Below are 23,436 nucleotides of genomic sequence, written 5' to 3'. Positions count from 1 at the left end.
ATATTGGGCTAGGCAGACAGAAGAGGAAGAAACAGTCCTTGTCTTGGGGAATTTGCACTCTAGTGGGCGAATGAAGCACACTCAAGAGAATAGATTAAGATATTCAGACTTCCTTGGAGGGCAGTGGCAGCATGAGGCTAAGGAGAATGGTAAGAACAATTAGAATTCCATGAAGAGACAATTCAATGTTCAATACTTCTGCCCTAATCACAGATGGGAAATCAACTACTCTGGCCATATCCCTCTCCAACTCACTTCTCTGGCCTCTTGGCCTACCAAGCCCTTCGTATCACCATGTTTAAATTATCCTGGACCCTGCACTGGTACCCTCAACCATGATCTTTCTCAACCTTTTCAGACTTTGACCTTCCTTCTGCTCCTTGTTCTGACTAGTAAAGTCTTGCCTTTGAAGACGCAGTGCTAATGTTACCTCCTCTATCAATCTGTCCCACCTCCTGGTCCAGCCATTAGTCCCTCCCCCAGTGGGAATTGCAGAAATATTGAAAAATACTTGTCACTTTCTTATAATTATGTTGGCACACAGTCTCCACACCACAAAACAAGGAGTTCCTGGGGGGCAGGAACCATGTTCTTCATCACTGATGAATTATTTCTATCAGAGAGAGGGGTCTCTCAATTACTGCTGTTGAATAATAATATAATCTATGCTCCATTCCCTTGACCCCCATCCCTGTTTTCCCGTTGAATGTGAACATTTCAGAGACTTTTTCTAATCAGTCTCTGATTTCTAATCTAAAGGAAAAGGTCCGAGGGCACCAGGCTAAAGTTGCTTCTGGGTAGCTCTACCTCCCAACCCGCACCCCCAGGTTTCAAGAGGACTCCAACCAACAATGACCATTGGCTTTTACTCTCTCTGGACCTGAACTAGAAATGAGCTCAGATAGTCTGCTCCTCATCTTTAGCTCAGTCATCGAGGGCCATGGGAAAGGACTTTGTCCTGGGATATATGAAGACCTGGGTCCTGAGTTCAAGGCTCACCAACCTTGGCATAAATCCATACCACTCACACACACAAAGCTTGGTATGTTTTAGACAGCACTTTCCCATCTATTATCTGTTTTGATCCTTAAAACAAGCATGTGCAGCAATTATTATCCTACTTCTACAGATGAAGAGACCATGGCATGATTTGCCCAAGGTTGCTCCTGTTAAGTGGTGGAGCTCACCTGGAATCCATGTCTTTGGACAGCTTTTTCCTCTTATACCTGCAAGTCTCAAACTTCAGTGCACATCAGAATGAACTGAAGGACTTGTTAAACCATAGATTGTTGACCAACCCTCAACCTTTATGATTCAGGTCAGGAGTGAGATCCAATAATTTGCATTTCTAACAAGTACCCAGGTGATGCTGTTAGAAGAAAACACTGATATACGCCAACCTATTAACTTATTCTGTGGCCCTGGGCAAATCCCTTCCTTTTTGTCTGCCTCAACTTCTCAATGCATATAATGAGGAGGCTAGACTAGAATGTAACTTCCAAACCTTATTTTTTTAGCAGCAAAACCCATCTTTCAAAAGAAATCTTACAGATGATTCTAATACATACACAATGGATAGTCAGGGCTGCTCTGGTGCAGAGGTGGAGGGAAATCAGCTTGCAGGACCCATCTCTCCACAGAGCGGATGCTGGTACACCTCCCAGAGCACATTTGCAAATCCCTTCAATAGATGTGACCTAGATGCTCTTTGAGGGCTCTTCCCAGCTGACATTCCAGGATGCTGAAAGACTTTTAGCATTTGCCATTGTGAGGGGAGACTGGAAAAGTTGAAGGGAAACTGACTGCATTAACCAGTGCACAAGACTGCTTTGTCCATGCCATGGGCCCACACAAGAAAGGAGATCTTAACCCTGTTGGGCTAATGGAACCCCTTTGACAATCTAATAAAAGCTGTGGGCCAGCTCCCTAGAAAAATGATGATATATACATACACATAATGATATTTAGTACATCCTTTCAGGTGTTGACACCCTAGGGGTCCTAATGTCTTTAAACCCTTGATTGGGCCCTGACATAGCATTTCCAACAAATTCCTTCTTGGCATTTTCTTAGCATAGTCTCTCTCCTTCCTTTCACCATTTCTTGGTGCAGACACTTACAGAAATCCCTTAAGGTAACTTGCAAAGGCATCATCAGGTCATCACTTAGTGACTGTCCTTCCTCACTGGACTGAAGGAATGCTCTTGAGGGGGAGAAAACATGATTTATTCATCCTTGTATCTTGGCAGCTCAGGGGAGGCACTCTAAGGTGAGGTGAGAATGCCTGAGGAGATAGGGTGACCACAGAGAAGGGGCTCTGGGTCAGTCCCTAAGACATTTCTCTTGCTCTAGTGCCCACCACAGGGAAGCCCATTCTATCTTTTCTAGGCCAAAAGAGTGGAGAATTGACAAAGAGAAGATTCTCTCTGGCTTTCAACTGATAGTTGGTGCCCAGTGAGGGCAGGTGGGGAGATGAACAGGAAGCCTGCTGGGTAGCAGCAGGAAGGCCATGAATAAACTACCTGGCTACTGGCTGGGCTCAGTGGCCAACTGTGCTTCTCCTCTGGGGCCTGATACCTCCAAGTGAGCTGGCACCATACTACAGCAGAAATGGTTTGAGGAGTCAGGCAGAAGGTATGGGTAGAGCCTGGTTGTGGAAGCAATCAGGGCCAGTGGGCCCATGGGGCCTCAGGACCTAGCTCCTGCTCAAAACCCTGTTATGATCCCACCTTCTCTGGAGCTCCCACAGTAAAGGGGAAACTCATTGGTCTGTCCCAGCACCCATCTCCTTCATCTCACAAACACCAAAATGACAATTACCTGTTTATTGTTTTTCAAAACAAAACAAACCCAAAAGACATTCAAAATTCCACTGTGGTGGAAAGCTGCGTTGATGTGGCTGATCCGGGTTGTCTCTCAGGTTGTCTCAGGGAGCATCAGGTACACTGGGGCATGGGCTATTGCCCTGGCAGGGCTGGATGAACACTTGCACCAGGGCTGGCATCAGAAGAGCTGCAGGCCAGTTTTGAGCCCATGCAGCTGCCCCTGGCTCCAGAGAAGGCCTTCAAAGTTGCTGCTGCTGCTGTTGCTGCAGTTGCCACTGCCAACACCACAGGTCAGGCCCAGGGTGCTGAAGAGAGAGTGGGAGGTCAGTCAGGGAAGGAGGCAGCTTTAGGGTCTAGTGAGGCCAAGGGTGCTTGATGTGTGTATCTGTGGGAAAGGCCCACCGTCCTGCCTTGCTTTATAAAGTAGACAATGGAGGAAATCTGAGAGACAACTTCAGATGAGCCCCAGGGATGGCTCTGACTTCTTCTCAGTTGAGGAATGGATGGAAGAGGGAAGGAATGGAACTTTTCAAGTGAAGCTTTATGCATGCAGAGTCCCACTACATAAACTATACTGAAGCAGAGCTATTTGGGTTGAGGTAGGGGAGGGGACCCTATACCATCCCACCCCCAAGAAGACACTGAAAGTGGCTTCTTTAACAGGGCCTCCTTTCCAGGCACTAGAGCTTGGGAGCCCAGAAGACTCTGGGCTGAATCCCTTGCACACCCAATAGATGGCTATAAGTGGACCAAGGCCTGGCTCGAGCTGTAGGGCTAGGCCCAGTTCCCATTCCACAATTGCAAGACTGCTTCTAGAGAGGGTAGCTCTGCCCTCCCTTTCCTGGCCCTGCTCAAAATACTATTGCTTCCCCTGCTTCCTTGCAGGTCAAAGGTCCTTGCAGCTGGATAAGGGTGATAACTGAGAGCAAAGCCATCATCCTTCCCTTCAGGGAGCTGAAAAAACCCTTAGAGATGATCTAGTCTCAACCCCTCCCATAACTCACAACCCTACATACAAGGAAACTGAAGCCCAGAGATGAGAAAGGACTTGCCCAAGGCCACAGAGCCAAGTCAGGGGTGGAGCTGAGATAGGAACAGGGGTGGGCATGCCCTCCCCAGCAAAGGAAGCCTCCCTGCTACATGGGGTGTGGGGAGCTGGGCCGGATCAGCTTACTGCTTGATTGAACAGCTCCACCCACCCACGCTGCACCCTTGATACCCTGTTGCTCACAGAGCCAGCCTTACCCAGGACCGGACTGGTTGGGACTGAGGGGAGAGGGGGCCTCTGTCTCAGACATGTGAACCTCACTCCCATCTACATACCACCTGGCTTCCTCAGCTGCCTCCTCTCTTCTCCAAAGAGGTCTGCTGCCCTCTGTTCTCAGAGTCCATGGTGTTGCCTTGGGCATGGCCTGCTTCTGGGGCCCCTGGGTTCTATAGCCCTCTCCCAGAATGCTCATCTCCCAGGGAGTGGGCAGGCAGTACAGGGATAAACTCTCGATTTCAGGGGCCCACAGGGGTCTCTCTCCGGTACTCACAGGATTCTCCTGGTCACAATGGCCCAGCATTCCGGAATGTATAGGCCCTCTGGATGGGCTCCTTTGTGTTACCAGCATAGCCCCTCGGCAAGGGCTGCTTGGTTTCTGGCTCCCTGTTGACCCAAGGGCTCCCACACCTGTGATCCAGAGGTGAATTTCGAGGGAGAGCATGGAGCCCTGTGCAGGCCTTGCTACCAAGATGCCTGGACAGTGTGGGGAAGCCTACTGATTACTCTGTGCACTTTTGGACAAATCCCTTCCCTTTTCTGGGCCTCAGTTTTCTTTTCAAGAACATGAGAAAGCTGGATTAGGGTATCAGTTCTTGACCTTTTAGGAGCAGTGGACCCTTTAGAGAATCCATTGAATGCTATGGACCCTTCCCTTCCCAAAATGCACACCCATGTATGCACCCACCATCCACCCACCTACTCACACACATGAACTGAATACAATCTGAGGGGTGCCAAACCAGCTTTGCACAGCTACTTCACTGGCTCCTCACACTAGGGACAGGGAGTCCTGGCAAGGGCCCAGCCAGGGACTGGAGCTTATACTTCACTCATTTAGGCCGTGACTAGGACAGCTACCTCCCCCACCCACCCCACATTGTTTCCTTCTCTCCCTCTCGCAGGCAGCAGAGAAAGGGAATGAGAGATCCTGCTGCCACGGTCACTTACCCAGTCTTGCACATTGGTGGTTCCAGCCGCTGCTCTAGCACAGGCTGGTCCAAAAGATACATGGTGTCATAATTCTCCAGCATGAGCTCTGCTGGGTCTTCGGTCTGACCTGGCATTCGGCCTAGGGGGAATGTGTCCCATCGCACATCTTCTGTGGAGCAAAGGGAGGTGGCAACAGTGGGCTGATGAGCTGGTTCTCTAGTGCACAGGCACACCCGCCCTGTCCAACCACCCACCCCACTCAACCTGCTCGGCATGGGCGGGATCTCTGGGTTTCTCCACCTTCACTCCTTTTTGCATCACTTTATGAGCTCCTCTCCACCTAAGTGCCCCACGACACGTTGCACACTCTACCACACATTCTTTATGGCCCTTTTCCCCATCGATATGTTTACACACATACAAAAACACACACACACAAAAAAATCAGACGCAATTTTGTTCCTCTTTGCTCTTCTCCCACTTCCCCAGGCATGTTCCCACACAGACAACATCTTCAGATGGGGCCGTATCACTGCCTCAGCCTCTCACCCTCACCCCTATTTCCCTGCCTGTGTAGACACACATACACACACACACCACATACACTCTCTCTCTCTCTCTCTCTCTCCCCGCTAGAGGGCCTGGAGGTCCCAGAATTCCCACAGCACCCCTCCCTGCCCCAAACCCATGGATATTTCAGAGCATCTGAACAACCTAGATTTCCTACACATCTACATGCACACACACACCCCACCTGTTTGAATGCCACATCCTTTCTTAGTAGCCATGCCTGCAGAGAGGCACACATACACCCACGCCCACCTCAGGGTAGACTCTCTCTCAGAGGTAGTTTGCTCCCCTCCCTGCTGCAAGGACTTCTTGCCCCCAGATGGAAAAAAGAGAACACCCCTCTGGAAGGGCTGTCTCACTGTACATGCCACCCCCCATGGCCAACCAAGTATGTACATGGAAGCACACATACCAAACTGTGACTTACTGAATGTCCCCAGTTTCACCCCCTGCCTCATTCACTGGCACATAAACCATGAATCTTCAGGTCCCTGCTCCCCCACACATTATGTACACACACACAGGAGGAGCACCGGCAAAGGGGAGAGGGAAAGAGAATGCCCTAGCCTTTCCACATTCATACCCCTCACCCCTCACACACACACACATGCAGATACTCTACTTTAGGATGGGCCATGCCAGGCCCTGCCACCCCCTCTGTCTTATCACTTAGACACCCTCCACACAGCATATTAAATCCCCCTCCTCATCCTTACACAAATGCATTAAGTGTTTTCAGATGAAGCCCTCACTAGTGAGCTCCATGCAGATTTTGTTCCTGGCCTCCTACATCTCCCTGGTACTCAAAGAATTCTCCCTGTTGTAATGGCCCTGGCATTCTGTGAAGTATCAATCCCCAACCAGCTTTTTACGTAACCCGGGGAGAAGCCCCTCAGGAAGGGCTATGCCCACCCATCCCTCTCCACTGGCTCTCTTACAGGAAGCTGTTGCTGTCTTAATGCCTTGCATCACCCCATGATACAGACACAACTTCATGCACAGAGGCCACTTCCTATATGGGCTCTCTGTCACTGACCTGACCATCCATCCCACTATTAACATGCCTAACCCTGTCTATGTCACTTTTGTGCATATCCCATCAGTGACAGCACAGACACACAGGCCACCTCTGGATGGCTGTCTCGCTGCCAGTTCCCATGTCCCTCCATAGACCCCCATCTCTCACTGCTGCCACTTCTCTCCCTCATACAGATACCTCTTGGCCCTCATGGGTCTCGGTGGCCCTGCCTCCTCTTCCAAAAACACATGACTGTGCATGCATGGTCACATAGCTGCATGACAGCTCACTTTACCATGACTTCTCCTTTCACTGCCCCTTCTTTTCTCTCTTCCACATACACACACACCCCTGCCTATGTCAATATCCCTCCCTTTCAATATTTAGAGAGACCCCCCAAACATAGACCTCCTTGGCCTAAGAGATTTCTGTCACCATGCCATGGTTTGTCCAGCAAGTACAGACACACAAACACTCATACACACAGACATAAATGCATCCCCCCACCACTGACACTAGGGCCTTTACACCCCAGCCATCCCGCACCCATCCACACAAGGGCAAAGGCCACACCTTTCCTCTTAAACGAATTCACTGCCTCCCCTCTTGCTGCCTGCCACTGCCTTCCCTACACTATACCCAGGCCCAGCTGTTCTCCCTCCCTCCCTCAGGCTCCAACAGAGGCTGGGCCCCTGCCTCTAGTGTGTACATGTATGTACCTGTGTACGTGTACACATGTGCCCATGCACACACACCAGCCTGTTCTGTCATTCCTTCTGGGTCTCCCTGCTTTGAGCTTCTTGCTACTTAACCTAAACAAGAATACTCCAAAGACGACCCTCAAAGGAGAAGATTTCTATCACCAACCCTCCCTGCACCCCCGTCTTGGCTTTGGTCTCACTAACTTGTGTGTTCACCTGAAAACCACAGTACTGCTTAGTCTCTCTTCTGATTTCACTTCTCTGACTTCATGCCCTGTCCAATATAGCAAAATCCTGTTTCACCACCAGCCAGCCTCCATGTGTACACACACATGTACAAATACATAGAAAGCAGTCGGTGTCTCGATGCACATAAAAACACGTGCAGAACCATATACATATTATACCCCATTCCTCTTGCTTTCTCCTGCCTGTGTTACGGCCCAGTGCCCACTCCCACGCCATCGCCCCAGAATGTGTTCTCTACATAAAGCAGCCAGAAGGCTGACAATGGCCCCTGGTGTGCTCATATACTCCATCCTAAGGGGAAGGGAAGCCAGCTATCATCCACATACCAGGCTGCCTCCCAAGCTTGCCTCACACTGGTAACACCTCCTGCTACTTTCTGTCTCTTTCCTAGGGTGAGGGAAACCTCAAAAACCAGCCAGAGAGGGAAGAAATTGGTGTGGGGACAAAGTGGATAGCAGCCTTCTTACCTGAGCTAACCTGCCATGCAGAACCCTGCAGAGCTTCTCTTTTCTGAGCCAGGAGCCTGGCAATCTCAGCAGTGGGGGACTCCTGCCCTGTAGAGAAAGGCCCCACCTCCATTCTGTCTTCCTCTTCATCATCATCTTCATCGTCATCTTCATCATCATCCTCATCATCCTCATCATCATCTTCATCATCATCTTCGTCATCCTCTTCATATCCTTCCTCTTCCTCCTGGTCATCATATTCTTCTTCCTCCTCTTCTTCCTCTTCCACCTGGTCTTGAAAGACCTCTTTCTCTTCCTTCTCCTCTTCCTTGACATCAAGAATGCTGCCCTGCTCCTCCTGCTGCTGCTGGGCCTTTGCTTCAGACCTGAGGCTGGAGCTAGCTGGTTTGAGGCTCCAATACAGGCTGTCCAGCGTATACGGACACTTCCCAATGGCAGAGGCCTCGGAGCCCTCCTGCACCAAACTGTTTTCTCCATTCTGGGTATAAATGGAACAGATGCGCAGCAGCTTCTCCTGCTCCCCGTCTGGCAGGACCTGCCCCATGGCTTTGAAGATGCTGAGCAAAGGGAGGGATGGGATAGGAAAGATTCAAAATCTCAAGTCACTTCACACCCCAACACTCTAGGATTTGAACTTGGTATCTGAGCTTCCAGACCTGCCTCTGAAAGGCAGTGCAGTAGAGCAGACAGAACATAGAAGCAACAGAACCATGGACCCTGAACAAGCTCTGTGGTTCATCTCTGTGCCTCACTTCCATTCTCAGTAAAATGAGGACAATAATGGTACCTAACGTATAGGGTTGTTGGAGTAAATAAGAAAGCTCACATAGGATGCCTGGCACAGTGCCTGGCACATAGTGGGCATGCAATAAATGATAGCTATTAGTCTGCACCAAGATGCTATGTAAATACACAAACCAGCCAACAAACGTGCAGGGCTGGAAATGAGAATGGCAGATCCCTCTCTCCTCTGGCCTAGCTGAGTAATCTGTCCTGAGCTCCAAGGATATGCCTGGAAGTGTGCTGGGCTCCTTCTGCGTGGAGCACAAAGTGTGATCCCTATACGGCAGTAGCTACAGCCCAGCCTGGAATGGAAAAAAAGAAAAAAAAAGCTGCAGTTGACAAGACGAAGCAGGATATGGGAGGGAGGCCAGATGAGCACTGCAGACCTACTGCGGGTACTGCGCGGTTAGGGGAGGCAGAGAGCACGAGGAGGGCAGGAGATACCAAGGGGGGCTTCATGCAGGTGGGGCCCAGAAGGCCCACAGACAAGAGCGAGCACCGGGTGCTCCTGTGTGCGGTGACAGTAACCCAGCTGGAAGACATGGCCAGTGCTGAGGAGCCGTGGGAGGAAGAGAAAGCTAGGAAGGCGGGTGAGTGAGAGAGTGTGTGTGTGTGTGTGTGTGTGTGTGTGTGTGTGTGTGTGTGTGTGTGTGTGAGTGCGTTGGGGGATGAGGGGAGTCACCTGCCGACTCTGAGCACAGGTGAAGATCACCATGGTGACAGCCATGTGGAGACTGGCCATGTGGAGGGTGGCCTGGACAGGGGGGCCTGGAGGCAGGGAGACCAGGGAGGAGCTTGTTTCCATGGTCCAGGGCAGAGTCGGGGAGGGCTCACTAGGACACGGGCAGTGGAGATGGAGGGAGAGAATCTGTGAAGGACATACAGAGAGCAGGGCTTGGTGACCCATGGCAAGGTCAGGCAGAGAGTTAAAGATGATGACACCATGCACACAAAAGACAGTGCTAACAGCCAAACCACCAACAGATACAGAGATGCTGGGAAGGAGAGCTCAAGGGGAGGAAAAGGGTGATCGCCTCTCACAGAGCCTCACGTAGAACCTGGCACCAAACAGGCACCCAGTCTCTGTGGGACACACGGGTAGGGTGGAGGGATGGAGAGTTTCCTTCTAGATGTATCGAGTTGGAATTGCAGGCAGTTCCCAAGGGGCCGTCGGCTCAGTGGGCTGCTTTCTCTCTGGGCACACGCAGACTGGTCACTAGTCAGTCGGATTAGGGCTGGAGGCTAGTGGCTCCAGTGGGAGACTCTCTCTGCAGAGCTAAGTTCATATTCCAAGAGAACACCGGCTTGAATTAAACATACTAGCTGTCTGGGGGAAAGCTCTTTAAAAGTTTCCAGCTTTATCAGAGGAAAAGCCAGAGAGAAACTCTGCCCTCTCACGGTGGCCCTTTAGTGTGATTAATATATCTCGAGCTGTCTAGTCTGACCACTATGGTGTAGTAGGGGTGATACAAATCTTAAAACACATCCCATTCTTTACGTATGCCTGGTCACAGCTCAGGGTGATGGAACTAAAGTGGACTTTGGACTCACACAACCTGGGCCCAGATCCCTGTTCCACCATTAACAAATTGTGTGACTTTTAGGTTAAGTCAAGTCACTCCTCAGAGCCTCAATGTCTTAACTGTCAAATAAGGGTATAATACCTCTACCTCCCAAGATTGCTGTGTCAAATTAAATGAAATAAGCTCTACAAAAAAAAAAAAAACAAACACAGCACCATGCCTGACAATTGCCAATGATATTTTTATTCTTTCTCTGGGGAAAACAAAAGCCAAGTTCCATGTGTGTCTATGACAGATGCTTTCTGCAATAGTACAATCTAGTGGAGCATTATAGAAGAGAATGGGACTAAGGACAGGCTATTAGGATCCTGGTCCCAGTTCTGACTTGCAGCACAATACCTGGGCAAATCCTCTGTTCCCCACTGTGTGTAATGGGGTGATTAGGACTATATTCACTGATTATCTGGGAAAGGCAGGATCTGTGCACAAGGAATCGTACCCAAGTGAGTCGCTGTTACTGCTGGCATGTGTCGCATCCCTCTGGTATGCTTGGGTTGGGAGATCTCTGTGGTCCAGACTTCTCCGAGACCAGCAGCTTCCACTCTGCAAGCACTTAGGATTGGAAAGTACCTTGAAGGCCACCTATCCAACCCCTCCATGCTGCTCTTTTCACTCCCTCCCACCCTGCCGTTACATAGATATGCCATGTTCCTTCTGGACTTTGAAACTTCCTTTATTCTTTCTCCTGCTTGAATCATTCAAATGCCTCTCTGTTGCTCTTTCTGACTCCTTCAGGCCCTTTTGGTTCTCCTCCCAGTTTCCCACCCATCCATGTCATTTCTAGCCTAGAGCACACACATCTGGTGATATGACTCTTTGGTTCAGTTCCATCTCCTGGAGGTCTTGCCTTGACTGACTTTGTCTACAAAGGACACATTTTTTATCATATAAATCCCTCTGTGCCCCAGTTGTGATCAGGGTTCAAGAAAGACCTCCGGACTCGATGGGGGATCAGGGACTAAGAGGGTCTTGTCATCCAGACTCCCACTTCATTCATTCCCCAGGCACTCCTACCAAGGACAGCAATGCTGGCAATAAGACAGCAGAGCAGAGTTCAGTTCTGTGTTTACTGAGGCCTATTTGGGTCCTGGACTTGTGTGGTGTGCTGGGCACAGGCAGCAAATGCAGAGCCCTTGAAAAACTTAGTCTGATAGAGGGAAGGAGACACTAGGGGAAGTAGACACAGCAACACAAAACCTAAGATTTGGGAAGTATCTGAGAGTTAACAGGACAGGGTAGATGGTGCCGCCATCAAGTGAGATAAGCAACAAAGGAGGAAGATTACTTTGGAGTTAAAGTGGGGAATAAGATGATCAATTCTCTTTTGGTCACAGTGAAGCACCTGTGGGCCACTGAAGGGGAAATGTCCAACATGCAGTTGAGTATAGGAGGCTGAATCTTAGGGGAAAGGCCTGGGCTAGATAAAGATATTTGGGCCTCAGCACTTTATAGAAACTAGTAATAAGCACAGGCATTTCAAGGAGGGAGTGGTAAACAGCATCAACGTAGCCGACACAGAGACTGGTAAGGGCCCACTGGATTTGGTAATTAGGAGGTCAAAGCAACTCTGGGGGTGAATGCCAAATTGCAGGAAGTTGAGGAGTAAGAGGGTAGTGAGGAAATCGAGACTGTTGAGTATAAACTATTTTGAGATGTTCTGATGGGATGGAGGGAGTGATAAACTGGTAATAACAAAACAGAGCGATGCAGGGTCAAAGGAGATTTCGCTTGTGTTGCTGTGATTGTTGTTTTGTTTTGTTTTAAGGTGAGAAAAACTCAGGCACGTTCATAGGTTGAAGAGCAAGAGCCAGCAGAGCAAGCGAGAGGCTGGGGTGAGGCCCCAGCAATGCTGGCTGAGGTGGCTCCAGAGCACAGGTCGAGGAGCAGGCTTTGAGGCGGGGCAAGGCCATCTCATCCTGAGACTGGCGAGAAGGTTGAGTGCAGCCACAGATCAATTCACGAGGGCTGGACCTCAGGTCGAGGGGGCCCTGCTGGATGCCTCCATGTGCTTGAGGAAGCTAGGGTGAAATGGGAGAGGGGGAGGGGCTTGAGGTGAGTGATAAGGGTGAATAGTGAATAGTGAATAGATAAGTGAATAGTCAGGGAATGGGAGAGAAAGTGGTTGGTCAGAAAACAAAAGTTCAGACAAGCAGAACTGAGGTCTGGCCAGAGATTAAAAATCATACCTCTGCTGTGGCAGCAATCCACAGGGCTATGTGGTTTTCTCCAGCAGAGCTCAGCTACCCGGGATGAGGAGCGGGGAAAGCAGAATGGGGAGGATCAATCCCAGCTTGGGAGTTTGCAAGTCAGAAACGGCCAAAGGATGGGCAGAGCTGAGGATTCTGATGGTGAATGGCTGAAGTGATCAACCACAGAGAGGATCAAGAAGCAAGGTCAAGGGGGATAGGATATGGAGGGATGGAGGTCTGGATGCAGGCAAAGAGCAGATGTCATGGGATGTGAGGGTGAGCAATAGAAGGACAAGAGGTGGTGGTCACCAAGTGGGATGCTGGGATGTCAGCTTTCAGAGGTGGAACAGCTCTAAGAGATAGAAATGGGTTGCTGCGTGTAGTGGAGAATGAAAGTCACTGGAGTTGAGGAGCTGTAGAGTGTTGCATGGGCCACCCAAATGAAATAGATATTGCTGCAGAAAGCAGGAAGAGAATCAGGTGCTAAAGGTTTCCATGAGTATGAGGGAAGTGGCTCAGGGTCAGGAAATGACAGAGAAAAGGAAAGGGAGACAACCACAGGTATTTACAGGAACCAGTGCAATATTCAGTTTGACCACAAAACGCAGGGTGGATTGGGTAAAGGGGACTCACAGGAGGTATGGCTACCATGATAGGTTGGGCCAGAATGAAAAAGATCTTTGAACGTCAGGCTAAGAAGCCTAGACTTCACCAGGAAGGCAATAAAGAGCCACTAAAGGTTGCTGAGCAACTATCACAGGTATACTTCGGGAAGATAATAGAGGAGACAGCACTGGGCTTGGAGTCAGAAGACCTGGGTTCAGTAATAAACAGCAGCTACCATTTATTGTGCACTTACTCTGTGCAGGCCACTGTGCTAAGCACTCTAGGGGGATTGTGTCATCTATTCGCACACTAGACTCGGTTCAGTAGGGTCTTAAGCTGTATGATCTTAAGCAAGAATATCCTACCCTCCCCTCTCTGGACCCAGTTCTCCCATCTGTCAGTGGGATGGGGACTGGGCTAGATTGTCCTTGAAAAGGCCCTTCCAACTTGGCCATTCTAGGGCTGTGTGGCTTGCAGGGCCTCACCCTCTTACCAGATGAATTCAAGAGACTTACAGCTGAAGGAGTTGGGGGCTGGCCCAGCAAGGTGAGCCCAAGCAGGACTCCACCACCCGGGGCCAGTCAAGGGAGGCGGAGCAGCTGAACAGCCTCCAGCTCCTTCTTGCTTCCCACTGGTTTGCAGAAAATCCGCGAGCATTCCGTCCTGAGAGAGAAGACAGCACCTGAGGAGAAGGAACCAGTGAGCCCCCCACCCAGCCTTTCATCTTGAAAAGTTTGGCTCTGTCCTTCCCTACCCCCGCAACCTATACCTCCTAACTGCTGAAAGCATTCAGGGCACTTTGACCCAGCCCAGTTTAGTTGGCTCTGAGAAGAAAAAGGAAGAGGGAGAATTGTTCACTGCTGCTGTGGGGCCCTCTTGGGCAAACCTAAACCTTTAACAAGGGAGGTGTCTGCCTGGTGCTTCTCAGCAGAGAGCTGAGGACAGTGGTAGATGCTGCTCCCTGGGCTGCCTTAGGCCCTAAGGCTAGAGCTAGTCTCCCTCACCAGTCTTGGTGTTGGCCACGATCAGTTCAACAGTCCATCTGAGGATGTAGCTGGATCGGATCCCGCTGTCCCCCAAGGCTGGCAGCTCAGAGAGCATCCTCTCCAGCAGGGCCTGTGTGAAGGTCTGGGAGTGCAAGCCCCTGAGCAGGGGCTGCCAGAACTGAGAGAATGGCTTTGGCACCAGGATGTCACCCAAGTCCATGTTTTCTGGTTTGTAAGGGATACCGTTGGGGAGGGGCAACAGGAGAGAGAGAGCAAGAGCAGGGGGGAGAAAAGAAGAGAGGGCGAGGGAGAGAGGGAGAGAAGGAGAGAGCGAGCGCACGCACCAGAGTGAAAGAGTAAGAGAGAAAGAGTGTATGTGCACGTGTGTAAGCCAGCCCCACCACCCCCAACAGAGTTGCCACCCCGCAGAACAGAAGGAAAGAGGAGAGCAGAACAGCAGGGAGAGAGAAACAGTTAGTATCTGACAACCAACAACTAACTCAAAAAGTATAAAAGAAAAAGAGCTCTGCTTCTAGCTTCAGCTTTGTTAATAACTCACTGTGTGACTTTGCATCAGTACCTTCCCCTCTCTGGACCTCAGTCTGACAATCTGTAACATGAGGATGTTGGACTAGATGACCTCACAAGGCCCTTCCAGTTCTGTTGTTCTAGCTCTCTAGCTAGTGGCTAAATCACAATTAACATGGCACAATAATGGCATTAAGACCCCCACCCACCCTCCCCACCCCATTCTAGACTACCTAAGGACAGCCCCACAACTGCAAATCAGTGGAGTTACATGTTCTGTTCACAGGAGTGTTCAGGGGCTTCCAGAGGCCATGGTATGGCAGGACACAGACCTCACCCCCAGCCCACCTTTGGTGCTCCCGCCCAGGAAACATAAAACCCTAAGACTGCAGTGATCCCCCAGGACCCTACCTTCATAGTCTATCTGCAAAGCTTCCAGCTGCTCAAATGTGGGGATGAGAAAGCCGTCATCTAGAAAAGCATCGAGCACAGCCTCCCTGGAATAAGAAGATGCTAGTTTAGCAAACTGAAGCTGGCAGAAGACACTCTCCTACTCCCTCACCTACCCCCAAGGCAGGTAATACCTCTTGGGGGGAAGTGGGCAGGTAGGAGGGGGTAAGAAGGCAGTTGACAGATCTCAGGCTTCGGCCTCCTGGGTCAAGGGCTGGGCCTGAGGCTTGGATCAGTGGGTTTTGAACAAGCATTGACCAAGTACATGCTGATCTAACACCCATAATGAGGGCAACAGCGGCTACACAAGCCTCAAAACACAGATGGGGAAAAGTCCCAGGTCCACAAAAGAAGGAGTTAAATGTCTGGGATCATGGAGTCAAGGGCTTTTAGACTTCAGTTCCTACTTGGGTCTTTTTGTTTCTGACCATTCTCCAGTCCCCTCCTCCTCCCCTTCTTCCAGGCTGCGTTCTTTTAGATCCTCGAAGTAGAAACCTTGGAGATTCAATTGCTGCACCAAATATGATCCATAGGCCTTATTTCTGGGGACTCTAAGAACTCAGGAAAAGTTAGAGGGGTTGCACGGGTAGGCTATAGGAATAATCACTTATCTCCATCTAGCTCAAACCTACACCAGCAACAGCAAGCTGATTCCTCCGGAGGTGGTGGCTCCCCAAGAGACTCCCTGCTATGGTTTGGATGTTTGTCCCCTCCAAATCTCATGTTGAAATTTGATCCCCAATGTTGGAGGTAGGGCCTAATGGGAGATGTTTGGGTCACAGGATCAATCTTTCATGAATAGCTTGGTGTCATCCTTGCGGTAACGTTTAATGAGTGAGTTCTTTATTAGTTTCCTCTCCCACTCCAAGAGCTAGCTGTTAAAAAGAGCCTGGCACTGCCCCCCCACCCCTTGCTTTTTTTTCTTGCCATGTGACATGTGATCTCTACACACACCAATTCCCCTTTACCTTCTTCCATGAGAAGTGGAAGGCGCTTACCAGAAGCAAATACCAATGTTATGCTTCTGCAGAACTGTAAGCCAAATAAACCTTTTTTCTTTATAAACAGTCTCAGGTATTCCTTTATGACAACACTAACTGGACACAGACACTCTCTAGGCCTGGGGAGAGGGGAAAAGAGCTTAGATGTCCTAATACTTAGAGTTGACATACTCAGATCCCTCCCTGAAGCAGATCAAGCTTGAGGAAATAGCTGTCCTTCCATCTATCTCATGTTGGGTCAACATTGGAGAAGAATGCTTAAAGGAGCCAACCAGCTGCCTGCTCAGCACTACCAGGCAGACACTACTGTGGAGGGGCACAAAGATAGTTTTCCCAGCTGCTAAGGAGACCACCATCCACCCTTTTGCTGAAGGGTGGAGCCAAGAAGCCTAGGCTGGGCAGATACCAATAAAACACCTTTGGAACTAGTATCCTGGGAATGAAGAGAAGACTCCAGGGATAATTGCAGCCTACATTGAAGACTCCCATCCAGGCCCGCTCTGCCACCTATACCACCTAAGCACACTCTCTGCTCCATCCCAGATCCCTTCAAACCTTTCCCTAGCCAGGAAGGTCTAGCAGTGCCTCCACAGGTTCTTAAGGGAAAGTTCCCCAAAGCCCTTTCTAGCTGAATTTAGGTGGAAAGCCCCCAAGAGCTAGGGAGAAAAGAAGAATGGGTACAGATACTATTTGGATTGAACTAAGCACTATTTTTTAGAAAAAAGAAAGCTCATGGCCATTCTGAGAGAAGGCTCCTCCTCTGTCCCCTGAACCATGACTACCCAGAGAATGATGACACCCGCCAAAAAGAAGTTCGAAAGAAAAGACTAACAGTGCCCACCACGTATCTTTTACCTCAGACTTGGACAAGGGCTAGGCAATAAGGTTCAAGAACTTTTCCCAGTTGCCAAGAGCTCCACATCCCACCTGACAGAGAGGAAGAAGGTTGGCCAGGGGATGGATAATAGTGGGCATTCCTGCCTCTAGCCATTCTAGTGACTCAGAGTATGCAACCCCCACCAGAGGGTCACGCCAAATGTAGGGTCCCTGTGTGAGGGATCAGGATTACCCCTGGGATTTTGTACAGAAGAAGCCAGCAAACTAGGATATGCAAACAGATTTCAGTGGAGCTGCTACCCTCTACCCTAGAGAATAGGCAGCCCTTGGTTACCTAGTTACACACCTGTTCTCCCATGTAATGCCCTTGAGCTCTGCCAGGATGCATTCTACACGTGGGGACGGGTTATTCCACACCTTAATGGACTGAGGTAAAAGCCTAAATTTCTCCAGCACCTGCCAGCAAAGAGGGTCCCATCAGAAGGCTGGTTCAGCCAGGCAACCCACCCCCACCCCTCCAAGCTCCCTGCCCATAGGACTCTCAGCACTGCCCTGCAGGGGATAGGGCAGGGCATGCAGGGGTAGGCCCACAACTCCCCTATTGGCCCTGGAACTAAAAATAACCTGAATCTCAAATGTCAGACGTTCCCCTCCTCCTCCTCCTCCCTTCTTTCCTCCCTCCACTGAATTTCCTGTGGCTCCCAACAACCAGATACCCCAGTACTTAGATGACTGAATTAGGCCAAGGGTCAAGGGGAGGCAATGGGTTATAGAAGAAGAAAGAGAATCAGAAAACCCAGGTTCTATCATTAACTGTATAATGTGACCTTGGGCCTGTCCCTTTACTCATCTATGGCTTTAATTTCTTTGTCTGTGAAAAGGGAGGGTTGAACTAAATGGTTTCTGAGCTACCTGCCTTCTTAATAAAATAGCACCCCTTTGCTCACCTGATCTAGGAAAGCTCTTTCGCCCCCCCCCACCCTGCTGGTCAGCTGTGGGACTGCAGGCCCGTACAACTACCCATTCCCAGTTGTTCCCTACCACCCACCCAGTGGGGCAGACTATCCACAGACTTCATCATCTGCTCCCATCGGTGTGGAGGATTAGCCAATTGGACGCTGCTCCTCTTGTCTCCTTCCTAGTTCCCCCCTCTCTCTTTCTGAGAAGTTCTCTCATGCTTTGCCACTTTTCTTTCAAATTCCTTCTCAACACTTCTCTCAGGTAGCTGGCAAGAGGGAAGAAATGGCTGGGGCAGATGAGAGCACACCAGGTCAAGGGCACTTTCTCACCTTAAACTGTTCCTCTTCATATGACACCAGCAGTTCTCGGGCTCTTTCTGGAAACAGAAGGGAAGACAAATATGACTGCCAGCCCAGATCCATGCTCCTGCTGGGCTCCTCTTGAGCCCTTCTCACCTCATTTCTTGAGTTGTAAATTGGGAACTAGAATTCCTTCCCCTCCTACTTCACAGGGCTCAAGGAAGATGGTTTATGGAATCGAATGTGATAGCCACTACACTATGGAAACTAGCCAGGGAAGATAGTTTGTGACAAACTTTTTAAGCTGGGACTCACCACGGCACCAGAGGAAATGCTGAGTCAGAAATAACCAGTGCTAACTCTAAGTCTGAGCCTTCCGGGCTCATGGGCCACTGTCTGCCCCCTAGGACACCTACCATATAGCTCTTTATGTCTCAGAGCCTTTTTGTAAGAAGAATCCATGTCTTCACTGCCTTTGCTGTCACCATTATCCCTGACAGCTGAGTCTTCATCTTTCTTATTGTCCTGAGGCTCTGGTTTCTGTTCTGTGATGTCATCGACAATGAGGTTCTCATCTTCCTCCTGGTTCTCTTCATCTGTCTCTTCCCCATCTTCCTCCAACTCCCAGGTGTCTCTCAGGCTGTTCTCCAGTTGGCGGCACCAGTAGGTCTTCTGGAGCCAATCCAGGACAAAGTAGCACCCTAGAGTAGAGGAGAGAAGAAGACAGTGCCATAGGACCAGCCACAGGCAAGCAGCTAGCAGGCCCCGAGACATCTCAGCCCCCAGCTTCAGCTTGTGAGCGTTACAGGAAGGTCCCAGGGAAGGGGCTTGGCTCCAAGACTCAAATCTCAAATATCCAGAAGCAGCCTCTCTCACTCTGGGTTATCCCTGTTCTTTGCCTTCTGCACACCAGCACCTTTCCTAGAAATAACTAATACTAGACTTAGAAACAGGATGCCAAAAATAGCAAGGGGCTGTGAGAAAACTAGGATACAGCCCCACTAGCTAGTTACATGGCCTTGACCAAGTCTCTTCCCTTTTCTAGATCTCAGTTTCCCCATCACGAGGGATGAGGCTAAATCAGGGATTCTTAACTGGGATGGGGTGGGTGGCCGAAGAACTCCTGGGTTCATGACACTGTTGATGGCTCATGCTTCTCAACCCACCCCTCTCCCCCCACTAGGGTGAGGGGAATGAGGCTAACGAGGCACTACTCCCAGGAGCAAAATTTAAGGGGAGGCCAAAAACCTCTTTAGTCAAGGTATCAAAACAGAATCAGAACAGTACCCTGCCAAGCCATGTTGGAGCCTGAAGCAAAGGCGAAACCAGTAATAATAACCCTGTTTTGGGGGGGTTTGTTTGTTTTTGAGACACAGCCTCACTCTGTTGCCAAGGCTAGAGTGCCTTGGTGTCAGCCTAGCTCACAGCAACCTGAAACTCCTGGGCTCAAGTGATCCTTCTGCCTCGGCCTCCCAAGTAGCTGGGATTACAGGCATGCGCCACCATGCCCGGCTAATTTTTTCTATATATTTTTAGTTGTGCAGCTAATTTATTTCTATTTTTAGTAGAGACAGGGTCTCGCTCTTGTTCAGGCTGGTCTCGAACTCCTGAGCTCAAACGATCCTCCCAACTCGGCCTCCCAGAGTGCTAGGATTACAGGCATGAGCCACCACGACCAGCCTAATAACCCTGTTTTATTTAAAATTTTGATATTTTATCCTGGATTTTTCCACATTATAATGTTATTTATTTTGATTACTGAAACTTTTGCCCCCCTCCTTAAATGTTGTGCCCAAGGTAAGAGCCTCACTTGTGTTACCCCAGTCCCAGCCCTGATCCCAGGTGCCCCTTCACTCCCGGGTACCCCCAATCCCGGCCCCAGGGCTTAACTGAGATAGGTATACCCCCTGGAGACTCACCTCTGCGACAGTCATTTATATGAGGCATTTTCTTGTGGGTCAACTCATGGCGAAGTTCGACAATCCAATCCGGAATGTTCACCTGATTATAGGGGAGGGCATGAGTATAAAATTACAAATATTAAAGTTGGAAGGGACCCAAAGATGAATTCACCTGATCCCCCCACTTCATTTTCCACATAAAGAAATTGACTCCAGTCATAGTAGCAGAACCAGTATTAGAAACCAGGTCTCCGGATTCTTTTTACTGTGCTGTGGAGGTGGTATTGAAAATCAGAAAAGGCACCCATCTTCCCCAATCACCAACTGCCCTCTTCCAATAAAGAGATTCCTGTGAATGAGCATTAATAATGACCTTCCTCAGCCTCCCTCTGCCCTATCCCTCTCCCTGGGTCCCCTTTACCCTTCCCTCCCTCCCACACCTCCCGCAGGAAGATCCCCCGGATAACTAAGAGCATGCCTGCCTCTGGGACCTCTACACACTTCATATACTCACTCAGGGCAGGAATGTATGGCATTTTTATGCTACTGGGCTGAGCTGTCTCCTCCCTCAGACTGTTATCCTAAGGGTAAGTGCTGTAACTGCCCCCTCTTTCCTGTCCTCATCTGGTGGTACATTCTGGCTCCTGAGTTTCACTGGGCCATACCCAGCAAGCTGGGCAGGCCAAGCCCTCTGAGAAACTAGTCATGAGCGATGGAGCAATGCTGTTTCTTTCAAGCGGGAAGCTGAAGCTCTGCGGTTCTTGCTGGACTTGGCTGATAGTGAGGGGATGAGCTAGTTTGACCATGTGCCCACATTATCCCATTCCCCATTCAGTAAGCCCTCTTTAAGAGAGAATTGAGCAAGTCCACTTTATCATACGCACCTCCTGAGCCAGGAACTTGAGAGGGAGCCTGGAAAACTTTGTCTTCCTCTCCGAGATAAGATTCACAAACCTGGGGTTGGGGGAGAAATAAGTGGCACAGCCCAGGGCACTGTTTTACTCAAAACACCTTGCTGAGTTACTGACACCTTGCATTTCCACAACCTTTCCACTGACTGTCCTGTCCTGTTCTTATGGTTGGTGTCAGCCAGAGCAGGGACGGTTCCATCCACTCCAACACTTACTGAGAGTCTGCCCTGTACTGAAGCCATACAGATGAATAGGATGCTGCTCTGGCATTGAAGAGTTCGGTCTAGGATAAATAACCATGACATAATAACATATTACACTAAAATGTAATATACTATAAATGCTACAAAAGACTACATCAGATGATAATGTGTAGCACAAGGGAGAAGGTAAGAAAAGCAAGGAAGGCTCTCAAAGCAGACAAGAGGAACAGTATATGAGATGAGCAAAGACTTTGACGGATGAAAAAACTCAGTGGGAACCTTTTTCCCAATGTGTATGAGACAGCTAGAACCACTATGAGTCACTTTGTAAGTCAGGAACTCTGAACTCCACTTTCACAACTCAGCAACTTTTTAGTGTTCATGGGGGAGAGAAGGGGAAAAGGGTGGTGCTAGGTATAGATGGGGGTAGGGTTGGAAAGTCCACATTAAATCACAGGCAAGGACATAGACCAACTCAGAAAAGTTCCTCTGGGTGATGAGTTAAAGGGGAAGAAAAAAATATCAGACCCATAGAGAGATCACCTGCTCTGAACGCCCCTCGACTCCCATATTCCAAGGAAAGAAAAATGGAAGAGAGAAGGCTTTCAGGAAAAGGGAAGAAAAAGAAGAATGTGTTGACGGGGGTACCAAAAGCTGTCAAGTCAAGCAATAATCACAGGCTGACCCACACGCAGGGTTTTCCTTCAGGTGGCACCTGAAGCCAAGCTTTGCGTATCACTTGCCTCCCCCACTCCCCGCCCCCCAAGACAATCCCCACCCTTACCCATGCAGGTCTTACCTGACCAATGCCATGCCATAGAGCAGTCTAAGTTCATCAGTGCCCAAGCCACCAGTTACATCCATGAGCTTACAGCGTATCAGGTCAGCAGTAGAAGCCACTGCCAGGGGCAGTTCGTTGCCTAACCTAAAGGGCCACAGTCCAGCACCATCATAAAGGCCCCTTACACTGGTCCACCCTCCACCTCAGAACCTAGGTTGTTGTAGGCTATTCCCATCATATACTGAGTCAAGAGTGCATGAACAGACACAAAACAAGAAGGTGGAAGGTGAGAGGGCAACATCCGTGAGACCCAACAGTATACAAGGGATGAGGGGCTGGCTAGGGTGAACACAGAACACCTAACTGCCAGACTGTAAATCAACAGTTGTGTGGACATGTCCCCTTTCTTTCAGCCTGAAACCCTCAACCCATTCAGCTAGAGAAGCCCTTTATCCCTCACTAATCTGCCCGCCAACTCACTCTTACCAACTGGACTGAGGCGCCCAACTAAAACATGATTTTGCAGGCAAGACTCCCTCCTTGCCCTCCCTAATTCAAATCGGAAATCCAACCTAGAGTGCTAACCTACTCCTTAAGCCCTGGATCAGGCTCCACTGGTCCCTCTGGGACCCTACTCAAGTTGGGAGAAGGTCACTTTTCGGAGGTAAGGGGTAAAGCTCATAGATATAACAAGAGAATTATTGAGGCACAACCCCTTATTTTCCAACCACAAACGGGATGACAGCAAGAGCTTGGCTGCGGCTTTACCTCCAGGCACTTGAAGAGGGACAATAGGCAATTTAGGGAAAGCCTGGGCAATACGGCCTTATAGAAACTCGACAAAGAGGTGAGGCGCCACCAGCACTCAGGAAAGAAGGCGGAGCCTGCCGCCTTACCTGCTTCTCCACACGGTGATGCGGTTCAGCGCGTAGCGCTGCAACTTATGGTCATCACAGAACAGATAAACCGTCACCTGGTCCCACTCGGCCCTAGTGAGCCAGGCGACCACGATGCTCTGACCCCAGAGTGGCGACGATTCTTTCACTTTGACCCACTTTCCGTACCACGCACTCCACATGAGATCCATTCCCGGAGACCCAGACCTGGCCCGAGCCGGAATTCCCACCAGACACTGGGCTCAAGGCCAGGACCCGTGCCAAGGCGCTCTGCACAGCCTTCAGCTCAACGTGCTACCCTCACTCCAAACCGCACCGCGCCAACAGCCAATTGGAGAGCGTGACCCCTACGCAAGCCCGCCTTCCAGCGACAGCGTGACAAATAGGAACTTGAGAGTTAGTGGCCACCGTAACCACATGTGAGGTTACGTGTTCGCCGGAGGAAGTGTTCTTCTCGCAAATAAACACTGACAGGTACAAGTGGTCAGCTCCAAG

General features: G+C 49.9%; 1 protein-coding gene across 10 annotated transcripts; it reads right to left on the bottom strand.

The window, feature by feature from the left end:
- Window positions 1-2,810: 2,810 nt before the first annotated feature.
- LAS1L (LAS1 like ribosome biogenesis factor) lies at window positions 2,811-23,260 on the bottom strand. 10 transcript variants are annotated; one of them, XM_045538795.1, is made up of 14 exons: window positions 22,942-23,260; window positions 22,064-22,189; window positions 21,035-21,104; window positions 20,169-20,250; window positions 18,666-18,950; window positions 18,280-18,326; window positions 17,337-17,446; window positions 15,114-15,199; window positions 14,734-14,784; window positions 14,193-14,399; window positions 13,704-13,851; window positions 8,028-8,584; window positions 5,041-5,191; window positions 2,811-3,130 (listed from the first exon to the last, which is right to left on the bottom strand). In XM_045538795.1, exons 1-14 carry the CDS (start codon window positions 23,130-23,132, stop codon window positions 3,004-3,006), a joined length of 2,238 nt encoding a protein of 745 aa, XP_045394751.1. In that variant the 5' UTR covers window positions 23,133-23,260; the 3' UTR covers window positions 2,811-3,003. The 10 variants fall into 10 exon arrangements, with proteins under 10 accessions (XP_045394751.1, XP_045394752.1, XP_045394753.1 ...); XM_045538796.1 differs by lacking the exon at window positions 14,734-14,784; XM_045538797.1 differs by lacking the exon at window positions 22,064-22,189.
- Window positions 23,261-23,436: the final 176 nt, after the last annotated feature.

Source organism: Lemur catta, chromosome X, assembly GCF_020740605.2.
Source record: "Lemur catta isolate mLemCat1 chromosome X, mLemCat1.pri, whole genome shotgun sequence".
NCBI classification, from domain to species: Eukaryota; Metazoa; Chordata; class Mammalia; order Primates; family Lemuridae; genus Lemur; species Lemur catta.
Note: the sequence above shows the minus strand (reverse complement) of the source record. Positions and strands in the feature narration are given on the sequence as shown.

Bases quoted from the DNA above. Each gene is read 5' to 3' on its own strand.
- LAS1L (XM_045538795.1), bottom strand. From the start codon at position 23,132: ATGGATCTCATGTGGAGTGCGTGGTACGGAAAGTGGGTCAAAGTGAAA. The intron at 17,447-18,279 runs GTGAGAAAGTGC...CTTTGCTGGCAG, and splicing joins ATGAAGAGGAACAGTTTAAG to GTGCTGGAGAAATTTAGGCT. The intron at 14,400-14,733 runs GTGAGTTATTAA...CTTACAAACCAG, and splicing joins TACTGATGCAAAGTCACACA to AAAACATGGACTTGGGTGAC.